Consider the following 19,713-nt stretch of genomic DNA (forward strand, 5'->3'; position numbering starts at 1 on the left):
GGCTTTTAAGTCTAGGATCCAATAGAAATTTTAAAACTTAAGATAACTTTAAACACTATTATAAATATTTTTTTATTATATAGCTACAGGGTGTAAATTTAGAGTGTTTCTGTTTTATTGTCTTGTATCTTGCTGCATGTTGTGTACAGTTTGTGTTGTTTTTTATTTATGGATGTTCAAAAAAAAAAGATTTGTTTTAAAATAATTATTATTTATACCCGTTTTGTTTTGTTACTACAAAATGTAACTATTTTCAGAAATCTACACCTTTTTAAGAAACATAGTAGGTGTTTTCTAATAATTTTTAAGTACATTATGGGGAGGGGGTTAAATCTCATTCACTTCTTATTAGAGGATAGTTTTCTATAATCTTTCATACATGCAGTAACTTTGTCAAACAAGATGACCTTTTTGTTTTCAAACACAACTATCATCTGATAAGAATTTTATTGTAAATCTGTTTTTTATTAATTTGAATTTTTATAAATAAGCTACAAGTTGCTTTGTACAGATTTTAAATATTCAAACTAGTATTTAAGACAAAGCCAGTTAAAGTCAAAGAGTACAACAAGTTTCTTATGGGAGGATATACTAAAACAGCAAATAAATAGAAACCACTAAAAATCTACCTCCTATGTTTTTTTGAAAACCTCAAATTTTTGAAAATGTTCATTGCAATATTTAGAAAATTATGAAGGAACCGTTTTTTTTAAAAAGAAATTATTTGACAAAAACTTTTTTTTCAATAGTTGCTTCTTTTAGCAGAAAAACAAAATATTGTAGCTTCCTTTACTAATGTCTATTTTGGCTGTCTTACCTCCAATAAGAAATGTATCTTTTCTACTAAAACCATACTTTTTTTAATGATGAAAAAAGTTTTGAGTTTAAAATCTACAATAATTCTCTTGATTTAATAATTGGAAACTACTAGTGTTATATCTTTATATATTTTATCATACTTATAAATTCAAAAGGTACTTTTTTATTGATTATTAATTAAAATTATTAGACTTATATTACATAATTGCAGCCTGCTTGCAGCATTTTTTTTACAACTTGGCATGCAAGCAACAATTTTTTTGAAAAATAACGGCCTTCTTATTATAAACAGCTGATGACCAAGGAGTTAACATGATGTATAAAAATATTTTTTATAAATATTGGATAAAAAGAATTCAACTTATTGTCTATAATTCAAATATTTATTTACATGGTTGCTAAAACTAAAGTGGATTTTTTCTAAAGCAGGTGCTCAAAATTTAATAAATAACAAAATCAATTAGTTAGAAAATCGTAAAAATTACTTTCTTAACAGCTTGTTTTTGTTTTAAGTATCACAATAAAAAAATTAACAAAAATTAGCTAACGAAACTTATGTATGAACTTAAAATTAAAGCTTTAGTAACTTTACAATTTTTTTAGACTAACGTTTGTATTTAAAGAATAATTGAAACATAAGTTATTTAAGATAATAAAAAAAAAAACAGATTTATAAAAACATTTTTACAAAAATTGTTTTAGATACTAGTGTAAAACACCGAAAATTTATTGAACTAAATAATTTCATAGAAATATAACTAAATTTTCTTCTTTTGAAACATCTTTCGTTTTTTGTTCATTTTAAAAGAAAAATAAATATTTATTAGGGTTAAAAAAACTTCAAAATTACACATAAAATCAAAGCAATAAAACAAAGTGACCTTTCAAAACACCTTACTCAAAAATAAATTAAAATCTAGATTAATACTAAAAGATAAAAGATCATAAAAGAAACTAAATTTAAACGCAATTTTGGTTTAAAACTAATAAAACATAATATAAATTTTCTTAAATACTATTTTTTAAACTAAAGTAAAAATGTTAAACGTTACTATTAATGCTTGGAAAATAAAACTAAATCTAAGTCTAATTTGCATATTTGCTGACTGCTGAATCACCAAATTATTTAAAAGCTTTTTAATTTATACCTCTTATTTTTAACCAACTTTAACCAAACATATTAAAAAAACTTATATAAAAAAAAACTATTTCATTTTGCGGACTCAGCAAATATGAATGACTATTATGATCACGAGTCACATCTGATCTGAGCATTAAGTTTAATAGCCCTATAAATAAAGTTAGAAAAAGTTAAGTAACTTGCCGCGTATCTTATACTTAATTATTTTTCCTCAGCAAAAATGTCCGGCAGGCAGAGGTAGTCCTGACTCCTGTCCTAATCTCTAGAATGATAACTAAAGTTTTGTTATTTATAACAAAAAATTTATCTCTATAGATAAAAAATTGAACTTAGAATTGATTATCTTTTTTAGTACGCTGTGTAAAACCAAAAATATTTGTGTTTTAATTGTAAGATATTTAAGCATTATGACATTTTTAACATTGAAACATTAGTTTGTAACTAATGTAACTTAAATTATGTTAGGGTAGATGAAAAAATCAAAATAAAAAATACATTAAAAACCTAAAATAGTATGTAGTACTTTTTAGAAAAACTAAAAAAAATAAAAGTACAACTAGCTATTGAAAAAAACCATAAACTATAAAAAATATTTTTGTAAGAGTATTCAGTCCTTTGGGTTTTAGAAACTATTTTAAGCAATAACTAATTAAACTAAAAATTAAACTTAGGCAACACGACATAGGCTACAATGAAGAGTTGTCAGAACTTCTTAAGTAAAGATTTCTTGCGTTTTATAAAATGTTTGTCTGCTTAAACTTAAATCTTATGTTTGAGTATATTTTTGCGAACCAGTTCTTAAAATTACAAGACCATATATATTTTAATTCAGTTAAATAGTTTAATATTCCACACTTTATATATTTTTGATATAAAGAATGTTTATGGTCAATACTATGTTTTGTTTTTATTATCTGTATGTATTCTGTAATCATAGTATAGTTTATTGAACGACAAAATAAGCGCTTAAATATTTTGTACTAGGACCTGAAACACGAAAAAACCTTTCGCTTTTCAAGACGCACATCACCTGAATACTTTTTAACGTCTTGTCCATAGATTATAAAAAATTATGTTCAGAGTTTATAATTTTTTCAAACAAAAACATAAGACTAAGGGTTGAAAAAATTTAGCATACAAATTTAAGTTTTTTAACTTTATTTTAACCGATTACACACTAAGGCAATTTGTTTTTTACTAAGCTTTGTACTTTTAAGCATGTTAATCTAAAACAATACATTGATTTTACTAAAGTTAAACAACTTTCAGTTCAAAAATTTTAAAGTAATTGTTTTAAAAACTTTAAAATTGTTGTCAAAAACATTAGTTTTTAAGGAAATAAAGAAGAAGTCAATTTTAGGAGAACCAGGCAGGAAATACTAATCAAATACTTATTTATTTGAATGTTAAAATACTTAACTTTATTAGAATTTTAAACTTTTTTTGAGATTATTTCAATTGTTCAATTTTTTTACCTTTTGTGTGAGACTTTAATTGTAAATGTAAACCTTCGATCAAATTTAAACTATTTTTCAAAATTTAAAGCTCTATAATCGTTTAATATACTATTTCAAAGTCTAAGTGTAAAAATGGTACTGCATATTATATCGAAAAAAAATTTGATTCATATAATGTAAAATTACACCTAAGAATTGGATTGTTAAAATTTACAACTTAAGTCCTTTTACGCTTTTGCAGCTGGGTACTGAGTAGAAGTAAAATATGCACGAAAGGACACTTTTGCACGACGACGCTTTTGCACGAGGGGTCACTTTTGCACAAAGACACTTTTGCGCGAAGAAACTTTTGCACAGCGTCATTTTTTTCAATATTTTTTTAATCTTTTTATGATTCTAATTTTTTTTTTTTATTAATTTAAATTTAAATTTTTTAAATTTTTATTATCACTGTTACCCCTAACCCTTACCCTCGGTCAATAACTTTTTTTTTTAACTTTTTTTTAATTGTTTACTTTTATTTATGTGTTTTTATTATTTTTCTTGTAATTAGAATTTTTATTAGTTATTTTTCATTACTATTTTTACTATTACTGTTACCCATTACCTTTAACCTCGGTCAATCATTTATTTTATTTCTTATTTTCTTGTGTTTTTTTATCACGTATTTTTTATTTTACTCTCATGCAAAAGTGACCCCTCGTGAAAAAGTGACCCTTCGTGCAAAAGTGTCTTCGTGCATATTTGATCGGTTAAAATTAAATTTAAAAATAGTTTTGATAAAAAAATTTAAAGATCGTTTTTTTTTATGATTGTATGTGCTTAATTCAATAAAAGAATTATAATTATATAAAATTAATAAAAATAAAGCAGTTACAGGCTTCAAATCCAAACGCAGATATGAACTTTAATTATGCTGTTTTAACCACTCAGCCATGGTACCTGTGAAATGACTGCAGTTTTTTTTTTATAAATGTAATAAGTTTAACAAGTTTTCTAAAGATTTTGCATTGAAACTTGTTCCTAATTTTTAATTCAATAAAAATATGACAACATAATAAATTATGTACCTATTTTGTAAACACAAAAACTAAATTATATATGAATTAATTTAATTATTACATTTATTCAATTATAATTCACGCTATGTAATAAAATACAGAAAAACAAAACAAAAAATTAATACATAATACAAACAAGATTGAATAGAAACTTACGTAAACTAAGTAAAAGTAGTAGTTACTTTGATTTAAACTGTTATGTCGGAGTATAAGCTTAGTAAGTATTTCAACAATTAAAAACGTTTTGAAATCGTACCCCTTACACTCTCTTTATGTCTAATTTATATGAATCCTATTTAAAATACTTCTTTATTAAATAAATACTTAATCATATTTAGAGTTTTGTTTTACAATAACTTTTTAACCTTTTAAAATGTACATTTGTATTTATTTTCGCCTAAAAAGTTTATTTGTTGTAATTTTATATTGAAAACCTGCTTGATTAAAATGTTTTACTATATTTTGTTTTTATGTGATAAAAACCTCTACTCAAGATGTTTAATAAGCATTTTTTTTTTTTTTTACTAAAAATTTTGTTTTCTCAAAGTTTTTTCCAGGAAAACAGCTAAACTAACAAATGATAAATATTCATTAGAAGCTGAGAAAATTACTAATATTCATTACTTAACGGATTATAAACCAATAAGAGTTTATAATAAAGTTTTTTGAATATACGAATGATCAACTTGACTTAATTCCTTTGGTAAACTTGTTTTAACCATACATTTATTATTCTGTCATTTGTGTATTAACGGGTTCTAAACAGAATTTAGAACATTTCTAATATGAGTTCGTGTCGTGTCTGTTGAAACGTTAAATTTTATTTATACTTAAATTTTCTATTAACTTCTCATTAAACTATCTATAAATAAAATTTTAGTCTTTGCATACAAAAAAAAAAATTATATATGACGTTTTAACAAGGTTTTTGTGTTCATTTTTAATACAAAATTTACTTAATGTCATTGTTTTAGTTAAAACTGATTAAGTTATAACGTCTTATTTTAAATTTTTATTTTAATACGTTTTCATAGTTTTTTTTTTCAGAGTTTTAAAATAAAAGTTTATTCAATGTTTACTTTCAGATATTTTTAATTAAAAGTACGTCCCTTTTAATTATTAATAGTGGTGTACGACTCGATAACCAAAAGGTTACTTTGTACACCAGGTCCCAAGACCAACTTTTTAAGCGCTTTTTTTTATCGTTCAATAAATAATAAACAATATATATATATTTATTTTAAATTAACGTGAATTTGGTGTTTTGTTAGTATTTTATAAAAATTCATTAATACTTAGTGGTTTGTATTTAAATACAATTAAATTAAGAACTAATGAAACTATAAAAAACCAACTGTTTAATATAACTTAAGTTATTTCTTACGTATTATTATTTTAACTTATGCTCATAATAAAATAATTTTTAAAATACGCAAGTTATTTTTTTATCAATCAAGTATTTTAAGATTGTTTACTAACAATATGTTTGCTTTTTAATGTTATTGCATTTTTTTTTCTGTGTTTTCATAATAATTTTTAAAAATTCGAAAAGTTTTTATGCTTTTAAAAATTTTAAACAAATCAGTGATGCATTGGTAGAATATTTAGCAGGTTCCCTTTGTATCTATGTAGAAAGAACTTAGGAGAATGTGATTTATTACACTATAATTTCAGGAGTTAGTTAAGTACTGTTTAGTTTACACCTAATTTAACTGTATATACATTGATACTGTCTTAAATGAAAATAGCTATGAATGGTAATATAAGGAAAAAAGTTGAAAATCTTGAATTAAGAATGAAAGCTGTTGAAAATTTAATAAACATTCAAGAATCTTCAATGGAGTAAGTGATTTGTTTTTAAAACTTAATTTGTGAAAAAGTTTACTTAAACTATTATAAATCTATCTATTATAGAAAAAGAGTATAAACAGCTATACAATCAAACAAAAAAAAGTATATAACAAATTAAGTAGAAAGTTTTGCTTTTAGTTTTTTCCTTAGAAAAATTTTTATTCTTTAAAATTTATTGTTTCTTAATTGAGAAATGTTTACTACTTTGCTTACAGCCTTCTTTTAAGTTATTGGAGCATTATTACTAAGTAATCTATTAAAAGATATTTGAACAGTTAGCAAGAAAAATTGAAGTTTTATCTCAAAGTTCAAACTAGTAATTAATAGGTAGAAATGTGGTAAAGTATTTAATTAAAGTTTGTTTAAAATACATATGACTATTAATTTTTTTCTAATTATAAGATAAAAAAGGTTCATAATCTGATATATGTTTCTGATTAAATTAGTTACCTAAAAAAACGTTGAATAAATTAAAATTCTAATTAAAGTTTTTATTTTAAGTATCAGTTGAAAGTTTTTTTTTCTTTTGTGTTACAATTACAGTTTACAAATGCTTTTAAACTCTTGGTAATCCTTAAAATTTGTTTCTAAAAATTCTAACATTTTTTTACTAAACATAAAGTTTTCTTAAATTATTTTTTCTTCTTCGTTTTTTGAGATAAATACCTCTAACTTTTATGAAATATTCTTTGCAATAATTAGAAAATTCAGTTTAAATGAATTTTTGAAAAAGTGAAAAATTAAAATTTTATGACCAAAAACAAAAAAACATCTACTAATTTGTGTATAAAAAATGTCTAACCTTTTTTACAGAGCTCCATTGAAATGTGTTAATCCCTTAACACACTGAAGAATGTGTTAGTTTAATAAAGAAAGGATACTGTATATTTTATTGTTATTAAAAAAAAATGTCAGAATGAAGAAAAAATAAATATTTTAGAATCTTAAGTATACTGCAAAGAATGTTTCCCAAAAATTTGAGGTATTTATCTCAAAGAGTGTAGGAAGAGATAGACTTTTAGTAAAATAGCTTTGTTTGCTTTTTTATTTTATGCCTCCTGTAAAGAACCTTAAACTCTCCAACTTTTACTAACTACATTTCAAAAGTTATTTTAAATGTTTAGAATATGTATAAAGCAACTTGAATTTCAATTGAAACTTTAAACAGAGTTGCCACACACTCAGGGTATTCAGGATACTTTGAAATTCTAGAAAATTTTAGGATGTTTCAGGGTAACTCAGGATATTTTGACTTTTCTTTTGAACTCAGGATGACAAAAGAAAGTTTTGATTTTTTAAAGATTTCAGGATAGATATTTTTCTAGATCTTGAATGAGATTTAGTTGATCTAATTTCAATATTTTGTTATTTTATATAACCAATTTTGTTCAAAAACATGATTTTTATGATTTTAAAACGCTTATTTAAATTTTTTGCCTTGTAGCTAGTTTTCAATATTATTTACTTAAAAATAACATTGTAGTTTATGTTTTAAATCTGAAATTGATATTTATCAAAATTTGAGTTTGTTCATGCAAGTGAGAAGTACTTATTTCCATAAAATCATCCACAAATTTTATTTTGTATTCTCAATTAAGTTAAACTTTTAACTTTGAATCTTTGAAAACAGTATTTCTCATAGGTTAAGTGAACATCTAATTCAAAAGCATACACAACTAACCTTCCTTTCAATTATTAAATAAAAAATGAACATGAGGTACATGTAGTTTGTGCAAGAAGAGGCAAAATAATTTTTTATGGATTTGAAAAAACAATAGGATGACTCAGGGGAGTTTAAGGTCACTCAGGGCAGTTTTGTTTAACTTAAAGATTTGCAACTCTGAACCCTGCACTCGTTAATAACTTTATATAAAAGTTGACAAATATTTTATGTAGTTATTAGTTGAAATAAGCAGCTTAAATCTTTGGTTTTTTTATTTAGCCAATAACTTTAATTGTTTTAAATGATTTTTGTTAGTTTTATGAAAGACTTTAATACATCAAAACAAATTATATAATGATTATATGATTTAATCAAACAGAGTTTTTGCTGAAGCTGATGCAAGACCTGGTTCAAATAGTTCACCAAGTAGAACTCGCTTTATTGAGGAAAACAATCTTATTAAGCCAAAAAGGTAATACATTATTCTTTATTTTGATAAGGAAAGTTTTAGTAGTCAGTAATTAAGTTAATTTTGTAAAATATTTACCAACAACTGCTTGCATGAGAATTAAAAAAAAATTATAATTGAAATATATATTTACTCACTAACAAGTTATTTCTTTATATCATCTATAACAGGGGTTTAACTGGTGTTTAAGCCCAGGTGTGGTATTAGCTATCAAAAATTAATGCTGTAGAAGCAAGTCAGAGTTATTTCGAAATAAATGTTTATTTTTTTGCTGTTGTTTTGAAATTTTTCTGTATAATTTGTGTTTCTATAATAAATTTGCTCCTATTGTATGCATATTTTAGTTTAGAGTAAAATTTTCCATTGAATCAGGTTTGCCAAGAAACCTAGAGTTCTGGAAAAATTTGGAATTTGACAACTTGGCTAGAAAACCTTGGAATTTAATAAATTTTGAACAAAAAACTTTAAAAAATTTAAAAATCTAAAGAATTTTTACATTTTAAGCAATGAAATTTCGTTTGGATAAAAAAAATTTATTACAAAGGAAAAAAAATCATTTAGTGTTTTATCAAAAAACAGATTTAAAGTAACTTTACAGTACATGAAGTTTATTTTTACTTTAAGTTTAATTAATTTTATTCCAAAAACAAACAAAAAATCTTGTTTTTTTGAAACATGAAAAATATTTAGAAAATCTAGAAGAAATTTACAAACAAACCATTAGCAACCCTGTAGATAATTTTAGTAAACTTTTTTAGTGAATTTGGCAGTTTCTCATAGAAGGCTGCTGACCCCTGTTATATAAATTTATTTGAATTTACAAGAACCTGTTTAATGTAAAAGTGTTTTTAAATTTTCAAACAGTTTTAAATAAGTTTATTTGCTTCATGGAGTGTTTATTATATCTTGAAGGTTTTTTAGATACTAGTTTTTGGAGTTTGTCCAACAGTGACCAACAAAAATTGTAAATATACTTTTTTAAAGTTCAGGGTAGAAATACAATGACTAGAACTTTGTTGCTTAATAAATATTGGATTTTGAAGCAGAATGGTCTTAAATAAAGCTTTCCAAAGTCTAGTAGATCTATAATTTATACTTTTTGCAATTAACTTTTAAAAGACTATACGCATGTAAAAGCGCATAGAATTTACAACAGTTAGATTTAAAAGCTCAAATTGTTGCAACTATGGTCAACGATAATTTTAACAATTCTTAAAAAAAGCAATGAATATTTTTGTTAAGGACAAAGGGGGAGGTCCAAAATTTATTTATTTTTTAATTTACCTTAGTTCAAAGCTTAAAGTATATACTATACAATACTGTTGAAGAACAAAAAAATTCAATGAACTTTTGAGATATAACAAGTTTTGTAAAATGTTCTAATTCAACCGTATGGAATCAAAAAATCACTACACTAGTTTTCTTGGAATAATGAAAAATTTACTAAAAATCTATCTACTCCTTCATTTTAAGCAATTTAATTCAAACTTTTAAGAAATGTACTTATTATTATTAGAAATAACTTGTAGGAGGCTAAAGAAAAGCCATAAAAATTTTATGATAGAAATTAAAAAAAATCTGTTTCCTACAAGTTATTTGAAATATATCAAAGATTACATGGAAAATGTTTTAAAACAATTGCTCAAAAACGGAAGGAGGAGATAGATTTTTAGTGAAGTAGTGTATTTTTGCTCTTTTATTTTTTGCCTCCCATAAATAACCTATTAAATGCTTTAACTTTGATTGCTTATATCTAAAAAGTTAACAAAGTTAAACAGGCAGTAAAAAGTAACAAGTAGGTTATCTAATTGTGTATAAATTAAGACTAAAATTGAGAAAAAGTGTTTTACCCCCCTCCCTATGCTCTCAATAATTGTTTGTTAAGAGTTTAATTTTGACCTAGTAAATTTTTTTAAATCTTCTAACTCTACAGAATTTCAAATGATGTGGCTACAAGTAAAAGTAGTTTTGAAACGGGTATGTATGACTTTAGTAGTGAACAGAAAGGATGTTTTCTTATCTTAGTAAGTTTCTTAAAAAAGTTTTTTGTCCTTTTACATTTTATGTTTTCAACTTTTGTTAAAAAAGCACAATTTTTTCAAATATAAATATTAAAACATTTTATTTCTGTTATTTTTCCTAGATGATTTTTCAAGTTGGTTATGTAATTGTTTGTAATTTAGGACATGAGGAATGATGAACAGTCTTGTTGTGATGCAGAAAATTTGAAACTATTAGGAAAGTTTTTAGGGTTTAAGTTTGTTTCAATTCGAACGTTTGATAAAACTAAAAATGAAAAAAAGTGTGAAATGAAGGAATTTTTGGGAAAAAGTAAGTTTAAAAAAATTGATAATTTATAAACTGATGTGTATTTTTTTTAATTGGACTTTAAATTACACTTTTTTTTTAATTGCTGTCTTATTGTGATTCGATTTGTAGAGAAATTTGATATGGGAGAAAATGTGCGGAACACTAAAAACTTTTTGTTGTTATAAAGTTTTGTAAACATTTTTCTTTTAGTGATAAATTTAACCTGTAAGTTTTATTTTAAAGTAGTATTGGATAAGTTTTTTTTTTTTAAATATCATAACCTTGTTTGGTTTAAGGATACTGGTGAAGCCTAATTATAAAAATTAAAAAAATATTTGTAAAAAAAGAAGCTAATATGGCTTAGTTGACATTTCATTGATATTTTCATTAGTTTATTTTTTACTTCTGATTAGGTTACAGTTTTTTCAAAATAAAGTATTTATTGTATTATTATTTTTTCTTCAAGTTGATGTTGTTTAAAACAAAATTTATACAAAGATAATTTGACTGTGGAATAAGCCTAAATATTATTTTTTCTTAAAATGTCAACGCTTAAACTAATATTATTATTAAAAGATAGTCTTTTTCTTAAAAATTTTATTGTATGTTGAATTTAAGTTAAAAATAAGAAATCAAATGGTTGTTTTTTTTATTTTTTTAAACTTAATTTTATTCGCATATAATAATAGTTTTTATGTTTCTTAGTTTTTGGTATGTCATACACCATTAATCGAAAAAAGATTTCGTAAATTGTTAAAACTGTTTAGGTTAAATAAAATTAAATGTTCATATTTAACTTTTCAAGACTTAAAAAATAATTAGTGGTAATAAAATAGTTAAAAATTTAAACTAAATTAAACTAATTGAAAATAGTTGGGAGAGCTAGTCATGATAAATACTCTTGCTTCTTTATGTTTGTACTTGCACGTTGTGAAAATGCGTCTAGCCAGCTTCACTCGTTTTTTGACATTAATGCTGATAACTGTGAGTTTAAACTAGATGACATTATTCAACCTTTTCTTGGCTGTAATGCTCAAACTTTGGCTGGTAAACCTAAAGTTATTTTTGTACATGTTAGTTTTGTATGGTGGTTAAAAAAATAGTTAATTTTTTTAAATCTAAATATAAATTTTTTAAAGTCTTTTTGTTTAAATTTTTTTTAATGTTTTAAATTATACTTAGTTTTCAATTACTTCTTAAGCTACAGTCTCCTCTTGCGAATCTACGCAATCGTTTGTTTACGCACTCTTGTTTAGTTATGCATTTTAAGATTCTCAAAAAGTACAAAAAATATACTTGAAAGATTCTTTTAGGTTCTTAGAGGGTTTCAGGTTTTTGGGCAACAATAGTGAAAGGAACGTATTATTAAAATTTACAATATTATTTTGAAAAAAAGAAGTTTGTGCCTTCTATATGGAACCTATAATATTGCTCTTTATATTTTAGATGTCTTAGCCCCCATTTATACCTTTAACTTAAACAAAGTACAATGTTCAATTTCTCACAATGTTTATGGCGTAAAATTTCATTTCAACTCAATAAATCTATTATTTTTAGCTAATTAAAAAATTTTCTTTTTCTTATAAGTTCTATCATGCAAGACAAATTAAATCGCAAAACGGCAAGGAACAGAGTAAAAAAGAAACTTTTTATAAACATAAAAAATTTACATTAAAAGCCTTATCACAGTTATGTCCAACTTAAATGAAAATTAATAAAAAAAAAATCAAGAAAGTCTTCAAACTGTATTTTATCAAATGCATTATATTATAAGAAAATAGCTAATTTGGTAGGTACATTTGATACCTCTCGTTAGGTTACGTTATCTCGTTTAGTTACACACGTTTACTGTGGACGCAATGTGCGTAGATTCGCGAGGGGTTACTGTAAGTATAAATTTTGTAGAATTAATAGTTATTTTAATATTATAGTTATATTTTTTTCATCCTAATATAAAAATTATCTTTTTCAATTCAAGTATAAGTATAGTTCCGTTTAAAAGTCAAAGTACTGATAGTATTGCTATATTATTCGTAATTTGTTGTTTATCTGGAATTTTTCTTTCTCTTACAATTGTTATCGAATGTATAGAACTATTTTCAAGTTCTTAAATAAAATGCCCTGTATAGTAATTTTTTACAGTACAAAAAAATTGCCATAGAGAGTTTGACATTTTTTTACAAAAAATAACATTGATTCTTATATTAAGGGTAAGCGTATAAACTATTCCAATGGTTTTTTCGAGGTGTAAGTTATTTGAGAAAAAAATGCAAAATTTTTTGACATGTTTATTAGAATTTTTAAATTCACTAAAAGTATATCTACATCTTGTTTTATCCAAAGTAAGTGATATCACCCATTAGGGGCCATTTTGACTACCAGGGGTCAAAAACTAGGGGTTTAAATTTAGCACTTAAACATATTTGAAATTTTGAATATAGTATTATTATACAATATCATCAAACAAAACAGATTGCTACCAGCATGAAAAGCTGGTGGTGTAGTATTAGCAACTATCACAAAAATCTTAGTAAACTATAAAAATTAATGCTTTATCAAGTGATTTTTTTTTATTTTAGAACCTTTTCGATAAATATTTATTTTTATTTTAGCAAAATTTATTTTTTAATGCAACTAACTTGAAAAATGTTAATCTAAGATGCTTCTAAAAACATCATCTAGTGAGTTAAAACAAAATGTAACTACGTATTATGTCACTAAGACAGGTGCACAACCAAAGCTGCCTTAATTTAGTTTAATATTTTTTTCGTGAATTAGCCGGCAGTTTACATAAGGTCGTACAAAAAAGTTATAAATTATGCCACATATGTGCACAACAATTCAAGTTCCAACATTTTAAACTTATATTTCTGAGTTTTTATGAGTATATTTTAAATATACTTTTTTACCTGTAACTATCATGGTATTTCTAATTAAACCGTCTGGTACATTTTAAACATATTTTAAGTTCAAATAATGTTTTGAGGCTTAGTTAAGACAAGTCTTTGAGCATATAAATATATTGGTATTTTCTAAATTATGAATTAGCTCTTATAATAGTTTTTGTTTTTCTTCTACTTTTTGATAATAACTTTTATTAGTTTGACGTTCTGGTACATTTTGTTTTTTATTTAAAGTTATTTTTTGAGATATTCTAACTTGAGGATTTGAAATGTCTTAATTTGAATTGAAACCAATTAGGACTATTTTTATACTATTTATGTTATATCAGTCCTGTCAATTAATGTTAAAGCTTGGAAATTTTATAAAAATACAAAGCAATTTTTCTCAGTAACTTGATTATCGTTTTTATTTTTGTAGGTTTTATCAGGATAATGCGTAAGAATTATTTGCAGTTTGTATACAATGATCAAAAAATATATTATTTTAATATTTTATAATATATTTTTTGATATTAAGGTTAGTTTTCTAAATTTTTATTGTGTAGCTGCTAAGCGCTTGTCTCACTTTATTTTTAAATAAGCTTTATGCAATTAAAACTGTTCCGTTCATTTAAGTATATAGCAAGGTTACCAAACTATCCAGGTAATTTGTTTTTAAACTCAGGTTGTTTGGAATTTTAAGTGATTTATTTAATAAACTATTGTTTAAATTAAGCTAGTTTGTAGTGAGTATCTTATATTTGCTTCTATAGGTTTTAATTTTGTTAGAAATTTAAAAAAAATTAATACATTGTACTTAGTAAGATAGACAAGTGTGTTTTTTTACAAAATACTTTAAATAGAACTTTTTTACAGGCACCTGAGTTATTCCGTGCAGAAATTACTACAGAAGTAGATGCTGTTTCTGAAACTCAAAAAGAGCTTCCAAATCATTCTGATTTTTTGTTGTGTGTTTCTAGACCAAAAGGTATAAATAGGTTTATTTTATACGAAGAAATAAAATAAAATTCAGTTTATTATCTTATTTTACGATAGCAAAAGTAATCAATAAAAGTCTAATCTATCTTGTAAGTAAGTACTAAAGCTTGGTTTTAATTTGGTTTACATAAAATTATTTAAAACCTCTGCAAATGGGGTCATTGTAAAAACTGACGCTTACCCCTGAAGCTTGGTACATTACATATATATGTATAAATCAAATCTTTAATTGAAGACCTTTAGAACTAAGATAGCTAGCATTTCTGATAGAAATGGTTGATAGCTTCTAATAGTGTAAGTGAATATTATCTAACTTGGTAGCAATGATGGGCAAGTAAACTATCTAACGTTACTATGAGGTAAAATTTCAAGAGTAAATTGTAGTTTAGTGCTGATTTTAACTATAAATAAAACTTTTTGATGTGGTTATATTACCATTTCAATTGTTTTTTGATTTTAAAAAAGCAACTTTTTATCTTTTAACTTATAAATATTAACATCAATATATATATATATATATATATATATATAGAATTAAGTTATTTAACTTGATAAATCAAATCTTTCACACTGAGCCCACCTTAAGGGCATTAATAAAAAAGTTTATTTCAAGATGTAAAACTTAAAGGACTCGAGTTTTGTGCTTATGCACTCATCAGCTTCAAAACAAGTTTAAAATAAAGCACAAAAAAAAACACACATATGTATATATATATATTTATATTTATATATATGTATAATAAGGTTATTATTTAAACTTGAACACCTTCTACTGAGCCACCTTGAAGGGCTTTTAAATAATTTTTTAGAAAAATAATATTTTAAAAATACTGGTACATATGTTTCATAAGACTAGACGCCTTAATCATCAGCCAGTTAAATTTAAAATAAAGATGTGCTTAAAAGAATCAACAGCCGTTATGTATGTGTTAAAAAAGGAAGGTTGTTTAAATAAGAGGAGTGAATTCATATCGTCTTGTCGACATATGAAAAAGCTCCTCTTAAAATAGAATAAATTTTGAAGTATTTTATAGTCACTTAACTGTTGTTTTTGTTAATTTTAGTTGTTTGAAAGTTAGATGGTAGATCGATTTTTGTACTGAATTTTTTAATGCACAATATTACGCCATACTGTTTATTGTTTTTTTGTATAACTTTTGCATCTATGTTTAGCAAAGTGCTTTTATTTTAAATTTAACTGGCTGATGATTAAGGCGTCTAGTCTTATGAAACATATGTACCAGTATTTTAAAAATCTTATTTTTCTAATAAATTATATATATATTTACACCATTTTAACATATAAAAGGATATCATATAATCAAAAACTTATTTGTATTTCAATGCATGCAAACCTTACCTAGATGATAGTTCAATATTTAGGTTTTTTCGTACTAATTTATATTTATCCAGATACATCAGTGAACATAACAGTAAGTTTTTATATCAACCTAATAGTTAGTTTTCTGTTGATTTTCCACGAGTTAGTCTACGTAGCTATTTGCAGTAATCAAAAGTTGAAATATTATGTTTTTTGAAATCAAGCTTTTCAATACTTGATATTTGAATCATATGTTATTTTCCTTTTGAAATTATTTGAATGCAAAAGTCATTTATGTGTGGTAAAATATACAAACTTATGACGTTTTACTGTGAAAGCTAAACTACACAGTTCTTAAAAAGTATTAGCTTAGCACAGTAAAACGTCTTCAATTTAATAAAGTTATTGCTTTAAAACAATGTTACTTTTTAAAACATATGATATTTAAACAATGTAGTTTGCAATTAGGCTATGATGGTCATCGTATAACTGCGTATATTAGCTTCTAATTTTTGAATAAAAATACATTAAAAAAAAAATTAATGTTAAACAAGTTATAATGGTAGTAATAATAAAAATAAGTTTTTATTATTAAGTTATCAGTATGTATACATATTTATTAATTTTCAGATAACAACGCATATGATGCTTCTAATTGCTCCTACTTTGTTTCTTTGTTCTGCAGTATTTTTTTTCAGCACTCTAATCTCGAAATAAATGATGTGAGTTTATTTATTTTGTAAAAAAATCTAATTAAACTGAATTAGTAAGATTATTTTATTGTTATTTAGTTCTATAACATAGTTGTAAAACTGAAAACAAAAGTCTTGTAAAAAATTTAATTTACCATAATTTATAAAGATAGTTTAAAATGTAAAACTAGCCTAATATTAACTTTTAATTAACAAAATTAAGTAACGATCAAAATATTACTACACTAATCGCTGACTTTTATAAAGAGTCTGTAATTTTATTCTTTGTGTTGTTATAAAACTAATTTATCCTGTAATAAAATACACTTTAAGTAGTTTTAGCCTATATTAGACAGTTAGTGACTCAAAAAAGTGGTCAGAAAGAAATTTACTTTTTTGATGATAAGAAAAAAAAAAAAAAAGACATACGTAGTTTATTAATAAAATACAAAACCAGTTTAGAAAATAATAAATCTAGTTTTATCCAACTACGTATGACTCTTAGTTTAATTTTTTATCCATTTTAAAAGTCAAGGACAGCTTGCCAGCCCACTGTGCTACAGTTACATATTTACATACGTTGTCTTAGTTTTTAGGAAAAAGCTTAGTTTTTTAATTATGACATATTGCATTTGATAAATGAAATTTGCTAATCAAAAAAATATTATAAATAGATTATGACTTTGTTGTGCCGTGAAATAAATAACAAAAAAGAGCTTCAGAACATTAAAGACGAAAATAACTTGTTTTGGTGTAGGTCACAACTCACCAAAAAACTTTTTATGGTAAAGATGTTAAATTTTTGATAATTATAGATAGTTTTATTTTAAATATTTTAAGATTTTATATATAAAGTACTTGTATGGATAATTGATTTTTTAAGTTTATTTTTATCTTAAAAAATATCTGACTTATTGTTTTCTAATAAAAAATTTTTGATAGTTTTTGCTAAAGTTCAGTTTTTGCTATAGTTAAGTTTTTTTTTTTATAAAACAGGTATTTATCTAGAAAAAATGATTAAAAAACATTTAATAACTGTATAGCTTTAAAAGGAATCTTTTGTGATTTAAACAATAAACTATATTTTAAAAATTTAAGCAGTGTCAGGTTTATTAAGGACACGATAAAAGTAATTTTGTGCTAGTTAATTATAATTTTAATACAATAAGTTCTATTTTTGTATATAAGTCCAAAAACTTTACAGAAAAACAACAATAAAGTTGAAAAGTAGTTCAGAAATAATGTTTTTTTTCAACAAATTTCCAGCTTTACAAACTTTCCACTGCATCAGTATCAATATTTGAATTTTTAATTATCTTTATTGTGCCTGTGTAATCAAAAACAATCCTCAATTTAATTTTACATTCGAAATGCAATCTTTGTAATAATCATTTGTACCGCCTAATCAATATTTTTTGTCAATTACTTTATTTACTCTTTGTATAATTTTAGCTACGTGCAGTTGTTTTGCAAATCTACTTTTTGTGTCATATTTTTTAGTGTTTGATGTTAATTTTTAAAAAAATTAGATCTTTTATTATAAAAACTTTAATGAAGTTAGATATGAAAAAAATTTCAAGCATAGTTTATCATTTGTTTTGCTTGTTGTATTAGATAATTTAATTATTACAACTTTATGTACACCTTTCACAATATTTTAGTGACCTGATGGCAAGATTTTATAATTAATATTTTTAAACTCAAGTTTTTGTTATGTACATATATAATTATTTGAAATAAAGAATATAAACCTTATTTTATTTTTTAAAACCTTATTCTTGTTTTCTAGTTAATGTTAAATTAAATAAAAAGTGTATTAAGTAAAGTATTTATTTTTACGTTTTAGACATGATATAGTTTTATAAAATTAATACTTAATTGTACTTGGCATAATTTTCAGTCATATAATTTCTAATTAGTATATGAATTTTAACAGTAGTTACATTAATAAATTAGTACTAAATTAATTGTTTGTAATTTAAAGTATTTCGAAAACCTTTATCAGTACAGAGTTTTCTAGATTTGATCACTATTTTAAAGTTATGTATACTATCATTTTACACACCGGGCCAGCAAACAAGCATAAATGACTTTATGAGTTTTCTTTAAAAATTTGTATTTAGAAAGCCAAGATTCTAGCGCATTTAGAGCTTCAAACGAAATTAAAAAATTCTATTTATAACAGAATTTATGCCAGTTGTCGTGATTTTTGCATATATTAGATTTTGATGTCTTTAAAATAATTAAAATCAACCGTCAAACAAAAAAACTGTTTAAGTACAAAAGTTAATAAAATTTTAGTTTAACATGCTTCATTTTTAAATTTAAAATAAACCTTATTCTAACATGAAAATGTAAAAATATTTGAAGAAGCTACTACTTTATATCTTACAACTGTTATTAAAATAGGAATTTTCTGAAAGCTAAAAAAAATTAATTGATAAAACTTTGGCTGCATTAAAATAAGATTTTTGAAAGGATTGACGAATGTTGATGTTATACAAAGTTTCATTCCATTTTTCAAGTTCAGCTCGATTCTTGGCCACAGTGAATTGTTTACTAACTAATTAATAACTTAAATTATTAGTCTGATTCCAATTTACATAAGTATGTTTAAAAATAATTTTCACAAATATTTTAAAATTTAAAGTAGTTATTTAACTAAATCATAACAAATAAATTCATGAAAATACTTTAAAAATTAAATAATTCTTGACAGAAGTGTTTTATCCATAATCAAAGTGCACAGTACTTTTAAAATAGAAAACGTAAGTTTTTTAACTGATAAGCATAATTGTTATAGTAATAAATCTTGGAAACTTTATTTCAATATCTTAAGTAGTTTTATTTTAAAGTATCTATTAAAATTTTTTAAACAATACGGCTCTTTTTAGATTGTAGAAGTAGCTCTGATTTTTAGATATGGTATAAGCCTTATTGTGACAACATTTCATGTAAAAGGTTATACATTTTATAACTATATAAAAGAGGGTCTAAGTCTCAACATGCTATATTAAAAGTTTTCCATTTGGATATGTTTATTTTAAA

The 19,713-nt window shown here is 23.8% G+C and overlaps 1 protein-coding gene across 1 annotated transcript; it reads left to right on the forward strand.

Annotated features, from left to right (window-relative positions):
* Window positions 1-6,181: 6,181 nt before the first annotated feature.
* Window positions 6,182-18,308, forward strand: LOC145845121 (caspase-6-like). The gene is made up of 9 exons (XM_082952546.1): window positions 6,182-6,320; window positions 8,372-8,464; window positions 10,395-10,485; window positions 10,645-10,792; window positions 11,645-11,844; window positions 14,530-14,641; window positions 16,604-16,695; window positions 17,340-17,450; window positions 17,870-18,308. Exons 1-9 carry the CDS (start codon window positions 6,217-6,219, stop codon window positions 17,894-17,896), a joined length of 978 nt encoding a protein of 325 aa, XP_082808672.1. The 5' UTR covers window positions 6,182-6,216; the 3' UTR covers window positions 17,897-18,308.
* Window positions 18,309-19,713: the final 1,405 nt, after the last annotated feature.

Source organism: Thalia democratica, chromosome 1 (assembly GCF_965202585.1).
Source record: "Thalia democratica chromosome 1, ktThaDemo2.hap1.1, whole genome shotgun sequence".
Taxonomy (NCBI): domain Eukaryota; kingdom Metazoa; phylum Chordata; class Thaliacea; order Salpida; family Salpidae; genus Thalia; species Thalia democratica.